Below are 11,313 nucleotides of genomic sequence, written 5' to 3'. Positions count from 1 at the left end.
TCTGTAACGCACCTAAGTTTTCCTTGAGGTCTTAAATAATAATTCTGTAACGCACCTAAGTTTTCCTTGAGGTCTTAAATAATAATTCTGTAACGCACCACATAGTTACAACAATCTAGTTTCTTAGTCAATATTATAATAATTGAATTTATAATTCTTCCTAATTTTGAGACAGAATCTCTTTTCCTGTAGCTTGCATCCATTGTTCCATGAAAGTATGAAGTATGAAATTCTTTATTATGGCCAAAGACCAGCATCAATATAAAATATAACATAGAAAAATAAATAATACACATAAAAAGACTGCTTGGGATAAAAATCTGTCAACTCGAAATGTAAATAATTCATTTCTGTTACATTTAAGATAGCTTCATTTAAAATAAAATAAAATAAATAAAATAAAAATAAACCTTTATGGATTTCCGCCCTTAAGCTAGAAATAATAAAGGTAGATTAGCAATATCAGATTTTAACCAGACATGACACAATATTACGTGTTTAACTTTGATCAGTTGTTCTTTTCCTACAAGTGATTGCTAGTGCAGAAAATTGTGCCACTTTATAAGTTATATGCGAATTCCAGTATGATAATAGGTAACTTAAATAGAAAACTTCAGATCTCCCAGGTATATTCAAAAGTATAGGAGTGATCAAATCTCTGCGAGCATTGTCATAAAAAGGGCAATGAAACAATACGTGTCCAACATTTTCTGTATCTCCTGAGTTACAGGGGCATGTTCGCTCATGAACAAGAGTCTTACTAAATTTACCCTCCAATAATGCTGATGGAAGAACATTTAATCTAGCCAGTGTGAAAGCTAGTCTATCCATAGAAAGTCTCTGAAGATGCCAATCACAGATGCAGGCGAAATGTCAGGAATAAACTCTTCTAGAACATGGCCACATAGCCTGAAAAACCCCACAAAAAACTATGTCTATCAACTGTTTGATCAGCCCATATGCTTCTTAACTAAACATCTCTACCATGTGGGCATCAGTCAGCTAGGTCAAGGCAGTAAATGTCTTACAAAGAGAGGTAATAGTCCCAGGCATCTTTAAAAAGAGGCAGTTGTGAGATTGCTCCTAAAGAACGTATTCAGGGGTATCCATACTGACCATACAGCAAAATACAACAAAATCCCAAATCCACATAAGGTCAAGATCTTTACTGGCGAACCATAATGCACAAAATACATAACGTAAGCTTTCAAAGCTTCACTGGCTCCTTCATCAGGCAAGAGATATTTAAAAATCATAGAGGAGAAGAAAAATGATGATGGTAGAGTCACAGGCCTACATTTTGTAACAAATGTTGTTTCTCTTGTAATTCAGTTGTTTTGGAGGGATCTCAATGCAGGCAAAGGGCACTCTTCTCCTTGACAATTTGGGGACAAGAGACAAAAGGCAATATAAGACAGGTAATTACAGCACTGTGTAAATTTACAGCGCTTTATAAATAAAGGTTAATAATAATAATAATAATGATGCCTAATAAGCACTTGTTGAATATGGATGTTTAACCACTTGTGGATCTGCCTAAAATATATCTGAATATACTTGACTGTAAGTTGACCTCATGTATAAGCCGAGGGCAGATTTTGGGGCCAAAATTATGAATTTTTATATGATCCCTGTATAAGTTGAGGGTAAAACTTAGAGGCATACAGCAAAGGATGTAAAAGCTGAAGGAAAGGAAAATTATGCCAAAGAATGCTGCTATTTTCCTGTCCAAGCATTCAAATGGGCCAGAAGCAGCACCACAGTTGAGAGAATAGAGGTGGGCTGGTGCTTCTTTTACTACTAATAATAATAATTTTTATTTCTATCTTCCCACTTCTCCTGATGGATCGAAGCGGGATCACAACAAGGTTAAAATTACAATTACAATATTGCAGCATTAGTTACTGCACCATTAAAACCACAGTTAAAAGAATAAAAGCATAAGAACACAAAAACATAAAAACCTGAAAACTTTAACAACAATCAATCACGGGGGCAGCTGGTCTCGTTCCATGCTAGTGATCTTCATAGGCGGTCAGGAGGATAAGTGCGGTGAAAGAGCTCTGCCTTTACCACCTTCTTGAAGGTTTGTAAGGATGTAACAAGGCCGGTCTCCTCTGGGAGTCCATTCCAAAGTCTAGGGGCAGCTATACTGAATGCCTTTAGGGAAGTAGAAACATGTTTGGATGCTGGTATCTCCAGAAAATTCTTCCCACTTGTTCTAACAATGCGGGGCGGATTGTATAGGGAGATGCGATCCCGTAAGTAACCCGGACCCAAGCCATGTAGGACTTTAAAGGTGATGACCAACACCTTGTACAGTGGTACCCCGGGATACGAATTACCCAGCTTACGAATTTTTCGGGATACGAAAAAATCCCATAGGGATTTATTGTTTCGGCTTACGAAGGTTTTTTCGGGTTACGAAAAAACCTTGGCGCTATTTCGCCACCGGAGGGCAGCAGAGAGCTATTTTTTTCCATTAGCGCCTATGGCAATTCAGGTTACGAAGGTTTTTCGGGTTACGAAATTAGCCGCGGAACGAATTAATTTCGTAACCCGAGGTACCACTGTATTGTGCCCGGAAGCTAACTGGGAGCCAGTGTAGATCTTTCAAGATAAGTGTTATATGGTCAAGTCTCAAAGAACTAGTGACCAACCTGGCTGTCGTATTTTGCACTAGTTGAAGCTTCCGAACTTGATAAAAGGGTAGCCCCATGTAGAGCGCATTGAAGAAGTCAAGACGAGAGATTACCAGAGCATGCACTACAGCTTCAAGGTCCTTTCGGTTGAGGTAGGGTTGCAGCTGGCGTATCAGCCGAAGTTGGTACCAAGCACTTCTGCCCATCGCATCCAGTTGAGATGACAAATGTAGAGACGGATCCAGAAGTACTCCCAAACTGCGAACTCCATCCTTCAGGGGAACTGTGACCCCATCAAGGAGTGGTGGAAAAATTTCCCTCCCTGGACCTAAGGAACCTATGGCAAGTACCTCCGTTTTCTCTGGATTCAGCTGGAGTTTGTTTTTCCTCATCCAGCCCATTACTGACTCAAGGCAGGGATTCAAAGGGGAGAAGTCATTGATAGTCACTGTAACAGTCGGGGACATAGAGAAACATATTTGGGTGTAATCAGCGTACTGATAACCCCGCGCCCCATGTCTCTGGATGATCTCTCCCAGTGGTTTCATGTAAATGTTAAATAGCATGGGGGACAGAATGGCGCCTCGAGGGATGCCAGATGTTAGCTCTTTTCTGGAAGAGCAACTGTCCCCCAGGCTCACCATCTGGAACCAGCCCGAGAGGTAGAATCAGAGCCAATGGAGCGCAGTGCCCCTATACCCAACTCCCTCAGGCGCTCCAGAAGGATACCATGGTCAATGGTATCGAAAGCCACTGAGATGTCCAAGAGCACTAACAGGGTCACACTTCCCCCATCTGTGCCCAGACGGAGGTCATCGATTAAGGCGACCATGGCTGTCTCCACTCCATATCCTGCCCTGGTGCTGGTTTGAAACGGGTCCAGATAATCAGTTTCATCCAAGACAGCCTGGAGTTGGAGGGCGACTGCTCTCTCGATCACCTTGCCCAAGAATGGTAATAGGGAGACCGGTCTATAGTTGTTTCTCTCCAGGGGATCTAGGAAGGGCTTTTTTAAAAGCGGTTTAACCAGTGCCAATTTTAGTTGTGATGGAAATTTGCCCTCCCTAAAGGATGCATTAATTATTGATTGTAATAATGTAGTCATAGCATCCCCTCCCTGGATGGTCATCCACCATGGGCAAGGATCGAGGGCACACGTCGTCCTCCTTACACTTTCAAGGAGCTTGTCCACTTCATTGGTACTCACAAACTCAAGGTGATCCAGTCTAACATGGCCCACAGAGTCTCTGGACACCTCTCTTACTGATTCTGTGAAAAAGCTGGCATCAAGATCAGCCCTTATCTGAGATATTTTATCTGCAAAAAAGTCACTGAAAGCATCACAGCAGGCTATAGTTGGTTGAAGCAAGGGATTCAGGGTGGTAGGCGGTTGCGTCAGCTCTCTAACCGCTCTGAACAGCTCTGCTGGGCAGGTCTCTGCAGACACGATACATGCAGCATAGGAAGACACAATAAGTTCTCAAGGAGTGTCTTGTCGGATAAGTGCTGATGTTTCCGCCAGCGGCACTCTAGTCATTGCAAGATTTTTTATTCGAAGCGGGTCAAAAAGGACGCTCAGGAGTGATACTGTCTATAGCCTTGGTAATGTCGTTGTTCCAGGTATCGACCAAGGCTTCGACAGAGTTGCCGTCAGTCCCAATCATAAGTCTCTCTAGAGCTTCTTGGAACCTTTTGGGTTCCATCAGCTTTCAAGGGCAGACCATTTTAATAGGTCCTCCACCCCCGGGGGGGATCTGGGTAGTCGTCTTCAGTCCCACCTTGACCAGAAAATGGTCCGTCCACTACAGAGCAGAGATTTCAGTTACCTCTGCCCACGGCTGCTCCTGCTCCGTAGCAAAAACCACATTGAGTGTATTACCAGCACAATGTGTCAGACGCGAGACTAATTGGGACAGGCCCAAGGCTGTCATGGAAGCCATGAACTCCCAAGCTGCACCTGTTAGATCTGTTAAGCCGGCCTCAAAGGGGATGTTGAGGTCCCCCAGAACAAGTAGTCTGGGGGACTCCAGCGCCAGCTCAGAGACCATCTGTGTCAGCTCGGCCAGGGAGTCTGTTAGGCCACGGGGTGGACAGTAGACCAACAGAATCCCCAGACTGTCCTTAGCCTTCAGTGTCAGGTATATACACTCAATGTGGCTCATTTTCCGGACAGGTTTTCTAGTTAGGGCATAGATATTCTTATGGACTAAGGCAATCCCTCCCCCTCACCCACTTTCCCTAACCTGCTCCTTTACAGTGTAACCAGCTGGAAGGGCCTGGGTCCAAACTGCATTACTCTCATCACCCAACCAAGTTTCTGTGATACAAGCCAGGTCAGCCTTTTCATCTTCCAAGAGATCATAGATTATGTGGGCTTTATTCCTAACCAACCTGGCATTACATAGGAGCAGAGAAAGAATTTGTGGTATGGTTGGGACGACTCTCGGTTCTCTTGGGTTAACAAGGCGGGAGGAAGGTGAGATAGATATTAGGCATCGATCTCATCTTCCTTTATAGCTCATACCCACCCTGTTACCACTATATCTCCCCTTGCCCCGCACTACTGTGATAGCAGCTCCCCAACCTGTGTCAGAATATAGCAGAGTATAACTGACAATTTCGGAAATGTGTTCACAGCCCTCAGTGAAGATGACAGCAGATGGATGTCTTCCAGGAATGAAGGAATGCAAGCAACCGTCGGGAACTCTCCAGCACCACTGTAGGCTTCTGCTGATTAACGACCAGACAAGCCAGGCTCCCGAAAGTGCTTATCTTTATTTACAGAGTGCAAATAATAATAATAATAATAATATGTTTTATTTATATACCGCTATTCCAAATATCATAGCGGTGAACAGCAAGTAAGCTAATTAGCAAGTAAGCCAAACAAACCAAACAACCAATGCAGAACTACACAACCAACTTCTATTTCTCAACCCACACTATTCATCGGAAGTCCCTGAGTTTATATACACACAATGTCATGCGGTCCCACAAACTCACCCCCTTCCTGTGTCACATTGAAACTTGTCCCTTTGTTTAAATAGACACATGTTCATTTCCAGGCTTGCTGCACGTAGGCAGTAGAATGGCCTTGTACCTATGAGCAACAGCTTTAGCTCATTTGCTTTCGTCCTCCAAAGGCTGATTGCTCATGGTCACACACATCTAAACATTTCAGTGCTAGTCTGGCTTTTAACCCTTGACAACTTGAATCAATGCTGTTACAATCACAGTTACCTGCCATACAACAAGAGTTCAACAGCCTCCCCTCTCAGAACGCTGGTGGACTTGCGCAGGTGCACAGGTGCACAACACCGCAGGTCCCAGGCACGGCATCTTCTGAGAGGGCCGGCAGGTCAGCTTATGAGGCGCTGCTCCCACCGGCGCCTCCCCTCTCGGAACGCTGCTCAGACGCTGGTGGAGTTGCACTAGACTGGTTCTCCCTGGATGGACTAAGCTTTTACCTTTTGCCACTCTACTCAAAGAGAGGGGATGGTTCCTGTTTTTTAAGGTACAGCACTTGCATTGACCCATAGATTTGACCCAGGTTTTCAGGGTCAGTTTTTTAGCTCAAATTTCTAAAATTATACATGAGTATATACAGTATTTCTTGACAAGATGGTTAAATGTGGTTTGTATATCACAGGGAACCATATCAAATACATTGCAGAAGTAAAGATATATGTATGTCTACAATGTAATCTCCATTCTCTAGTCATCTGGTTCAGCCCTCCTCCCCGCACTTGACAGTTGGGGGTTTGTTCACCCACAAAGAGTATCTTTGTAGCATTGTCATCTGACAGTACAGTGAGCCCGCGTGGGGTGTAAGTCCAGTCAAAGTTTGAACTGTTATATGCTTTAATTATATTATGTAATTGCTTATACTTCACACCTGATAACCTACATCTGCTGGGAACAGTTTTAGTTTCTGAATAAGGTTTTCCAAGTTTACTACAGCAGGCTCTTCTTATTTGTGGACTTGCCATCTGCGGATCTGAGCTTCCCATAGACAGCAACCCACAGTGTTTTAAATGCACATGGTCACACCAGCAACTGCACGCATGTTGTGCAGCCACAGTAAATGAGGGGACTTGATGCCCCATGGTTTTTTGTTATCCAGGGAGGGACTGGAACAGATCCCCCCGTGGAGAAGAAGGGATGACTGTAATGAAGCTAAGATGTCTGAACACAATGATGGGTACCAATAGTTGAAAGGAATATGCTTTTCCAATCTGTCAGACAATTCCCAACTGGTTGAGGTTAAAATAAGACGACTTCAAGAAGTGATGTTCCACTCAAAACAGGATACTAGAATGGATATTTTGTGGCTGACAAACTGGTTGCCCAACCAGAAATGGTTAGAACAACTTTTTCTTGGTGTAGTTATGGTAACTGGATATTAGTAGGTCTATGCATGCAATGCTTGTTGATGTGTACTCCCCCTTGCAAAGCCTGTGCAAATAATAGCAAGATGATGATTCTTCAGACAGAGAGATGAAAGAATTTTAAAAAGATATGAGTATGTGGAATTTTTCCCGTCACTGACAGAACAGAGAAAATATGGGATTTATGATACAGATATGTAGCATCCTTATATCAGGTCCCAAAGGAAGGAATGATGGACTGATCAGTGTATGATGGGACACACAGTACAGTGGACCCTTCCCATGCGCAGGGATTTGGTTCTGCCTCCCCCCGGGAAGAAAATGCAGACCACTGCACTCCATATTATCCAATGACAGCAGCATGTTTGTGAGTGCAGCACTCCATCTAGGCCTACTACAGAAGTTACCCCATCTCTTTGAGGTCAGCTCAGCTCAGCACAGCCCAAGCCCCCCATCCCTGCTGTCTCTGATGCTGGGAGGCAGGAAGATAGGCAGGACAAAAGGGGGAGGACCTCACCTCTAGGGAAGGTGAGGGGCTCCCATTTCTCTTTCACCTTGGCAGTAGTGGCAGTTTCTTTCTCTCCTCTGGGGGCAGGGGGTATCATCCCCTCTCATGGTGTACCTGGCTTAAATGAAACTAACCAATAGGATGCCAGCCACATATATATACACAAAATACATGTCTTGAAAAATACAAAGAAAGGAACTTACTTCTTCATAATCTCAATTTCATGGCACCACCGATCTTTGTTTTTCACACTTAGTTCCAGGCGACAAGACTTGATTGCTAATTTTGTACCCAAATCCTGTCATGTAGAGAAAAGCATTTTATCAGTTGACCCCAGTGGCAAATGCATGTTCTGCAGCAGGAAGGAACTGTCTAAGGCCTATTTGAGGGCATCTCAGAGCCTTACCTGCAGGAAATCCTGGCTGTCTTGTGGGGTATTTCAGACTTTTGCGTAAGGTCCAAAACACACTGCAGAAATAACCCAGTTTGAGTCTGCCCTGGCTCATTGCTGGGGAATTCTGGGAACAGGGAGTTTTGTGAGACATTTAGCCTTCTGTCAGAGAGCTCTGGTGCCACAAAAAACTGCTATTCCAAAGATGCCCTATCACTGAGCCAGGGGCAGTTAAAGCGGTCTCAAACTGGATTATTTCTGCAGTGTGTTTTGGACCTAGGTTGTTAGTTTTCTTCAGAACGTGTATTAGTAGATAAATAAGGTGATAATATAATAAGGACCCGGCTAAATCAGAGGATTACCTAGTCCGCTATCCTGTATTGAGTCCCACATTGGGTGAAAGGCAGAATATACAATAAACATAATATATTAAATAAATGAATGAATGCTACAGCAGGCCGTCCACAAGCCACAGGGAGCCAGTGGTGGTGCCAGACTGCAAAAGGATTGAGCTCACTTTCCTAGGTCACATGTAGGGAAATTGGGGTTTTAAAATGTGATTAACTTGAGAAAATTGTGCTATTACATTAAAACGATTAAAGTGAGATTAACACAAGAGCTATTATCTTGTGAATAACTAGACAATAAACAGCAAAACGTCATTCGCAGGAAAATCCTGTGAATGATTTGCTGTTGTTTCTTGCCTGGTTATTCACGGGTTAATGCACTTTTAATCAGCTTTCACCTTGATGTTGTGTGAAAACTAATAGTGCAATTGTGGGATTGTAACATGTTAATCACTGTTGATACTCCCAATTGTCCCCCTTGTGATAAAGTCCATTGACTCATAGAATCAGTTGGAAGAGACTGCAAGGGCCATCCAGTGCAACCCCATTCTGCCATGCAGGAACTCTCCATCAAAGCATCCCTGACAGATGGCCATCCAGCCTCTGCTTAATGACCTCCAAGGAAGAAGACTCCACTACACTGCGAGGAAGGAGTGTGTTCCACTGTCGAACAGCCCTGACTGTCAGGAGGTTCCTCCTAATGTTGAGGTGGAATCTCTTTTCCTGTAGCTTGCATCCATTGTTCCAGGCCCTGTTCTCTGGAGCAGCAGAAAACAAGCTCTCTCCCTCCTCAATGTGACATCCATTCAAGTATTTAAACAGGGCTGCCATATCACCTCCTTTTCTCCAGGATAAACATAATTAGCTCCCCAAGTCTCTCCTCATAAGGCATGGTTTCCAGACCCTTCACCATTTTGTTGTCCCTCCTCTGGACATGCTCCAGGGCAGTCTCTGCAAGAGGCAAAAGGCTCCCGGCATTGCCCCATCCCTCTCTACGTCTGGCCTCTCCGGCTCCCCTTGCCTCCCCTTGAGCCACCCCTGCCCTCAAAGACCCCCCGGGACCCGGCCTCCACGCCCCTCGCCGTCTCTTACTCCCATCTCTTGCTCCTTCTTTACTGCCTGCCTCGGAGGAAGAAATGGGGAGGGCAGGGAGAGATGCACCCTTTCCTCCCCTCACCGCCTGCGGGGAGCATGAGCACTCAGGCCGCCCGGGGCAACCCGCGACCAGGGCCGTCCTCAGGCAGGGAGCTTCTCCCGGGCCCCAGGCTCGCTTCTCCCGGGGCTTAGGAGGACACCATTTCTGGAACGCAGTCCCGGAGGGGAGACCCACCCGGTGCTGGTAGAGGGAAACGTTGCCGAAGCCGCCGGTGCCCAGCCTTTCCCGCATCTCCCACGGATCGCAGGCGGCGAACCCCGGCGGCCCTCCGCGCCCGGCCCCGGCTCCGGCCCCGGCCCCGGCGGCGCTGCTGCTGCTGCTGCTGCTGCTGGCCAGCCTCTCCATCGCGCCCCGCTTGGGCCCCACAGCACCGGAACAGCGCTCGCGAGACCCCGGAAGACAGCCACCAGGACTTCCGGTGTTCGGCACCGCCGCTTCCGGGACTAGGGCCAGAGGCGGAAGTGATGGTGGAACAGGGCAAACAAAGCGGGAGAGCGACACTGACTTCCGGTTACTGCTGCCAGTTCCGCTGAGGCGTGTTTTTCTTTATGTCCCGTCTGCCTGGCCATCTTTAGACCCAGGATCTTGAATTAGGATAACGGTCCCCAAACTGCTCCCTTTAAGAGCTTTTGGACTCCATCTCCCAGAAGCCTCGGCTATGTCGGCCAATAGCCTGGGATTCTGGGAGCTGGAGTCCGACATCCCTTAAAGGGACAGTTTGGGGACCACTCTGAATTAGTAGCCCCGAAATGGGACCTGGCCTCAATCCTTTACAAGATGAAGAGGTCTTTTGAACTGAGCGAGGAAGCTTTTGAGGCTCTCCGTCGAGGGACTGTCGGGCTCTGAACCAAGGGGGCCAAGGGCTCTGAAAACGACGATGACGACGCTTTAGGCCCTAATGTCCCACAAACCTCACCCATCGCACATAGAGGACTTTGGGAAATCAGCACTGCTATTCTGCTTTGGCTGCTCTAGCTGCCTCCTGTTGCATTCTGGGGTTTGTAGTCCAGAGAGGCCTAAGGGCTCTCTGGCTGAGGATTCTCTAAAGGCCCCTCCTTAAACTACAAACCCCAGAATGCAACAGGAGGCAGCCACAGACATCCATCCATCCTCGCCAAACCATGTCTCTTCATTACTCCAGGGAAGTTTATGCACTTGGAGACACCTCATCCACAAGGTTGCCTCAAAGACAGCTCACAGCAACAACAAGAATAAACAGGCCTTTGTTTTGGGACTGCCAAGATAAGTGTTCCCTCGCTCTGCCTCGCTTTCCCCTCCCCATCCATCTACTCAGAAGAACCACCATCTTTCCTTACACCGGAGAAGTTTATGCTCCACTAAAAAAGGACACGGATATGTGCAAAATATTGCCTGTTTCAGATTGCCCTTACTGAGAGAGAGGGTCCAGATTTTGCAAGATGGTCAACTGACAGTTAAGTATTGCCAGCAGTAAGGGATGGTGGATGGACCACCAAGACCTGGGTTCAAATCCTTGTTCAATCAGAAATTTTACAGATAGGCTAGGACCAGTCACTTCTGTCAGCCTAACTTATATAGCAATAACAAGTACATTATTATACCGCTTCATACAAAACTCAGCACTCAAGCTTAAGTGGTTACCAATGTGTAAGCCAATTGCCACCAATGAGCTGGGTACTCATTTTACCAACCTACAAAAGGCTGGAAAGCTGAGTGGACCCTGCAGTCCTGGGATGAGCCCACAACAGGGGTAGGCAACCTTTTTGAGCCGGGGACCGGGTAGCTGTCCCTCAGACAAGTCGAGGGGGCCAAAGCTGGGGGGTGGAGCTTCCACCGAAGCCCCGCGGAGAGGAGGAGGCATGTGCCCGCCCTCTCCTCCTCAGTCCCTTTCTGGCCAAACAC

General features: G+C 46.2%; 1 protein-coding gene across 4 annotated transcripts in view; it reads right to left on the bottom strand.

The window, feature by feature from the left end:
- The window catches only part of CHUK (component of inhibitor of nuclear factor kappa B kinase complex), an 84,238-nt gene extending 74,415 nt beyond the window's left edge, over positions 1-9,823 (bottom strand). The window contains exons 1-2 of one of the 4 annotated variants that reach the window (XR_006102879.1): positions 9,607-9,823; positions 7,742-7,836 (exon numbers count right to left, since the gene is read on the bottom strand). Coding sequence is in view for 2 of the 4 variants with exons in the window: in XM_042457596.1 (XP_042313530.1) it covers positions 7,742-7,836; positions 9,607-9,777 (266 nt within the window). In the remaining 2 variants the exon portion in view is untranslated. The remainder of the gene's footprint in view (positions 1-7,741; positions 7,837-9,606) is intronic. The other 3 variants (XR_006102880.1, XM_042457596.1, XM_042457595.1) reach the window with 3 other exon arrangements.
- Positions 9,824-11,313: the final 1,490 nt, after the last annotated feature.

The sequence above is a fragment of the Sceloporus undulatus genome, chromosome 3, assembly GCF_019175285.1.
Source record: "Sceloporus undulatus isolate JIND9_A2432 ecotype Alabama chromosome 3, SceUnd_v1.1, whole genome shotgun sequence".
In the NCBI taxonomy this organism is placed as follows: Eukaryota; Metazoa; Chordata; class Lepidosauria; order Squamata; family Phrynosomatidae; genus Sceloporus; species Sceloporus undulatus.
The sequence above is the reverse complement of the archived record's forward strand: the minus strand, read 5'-3'. Positions and strand labels throughout refer to the sequence as shown.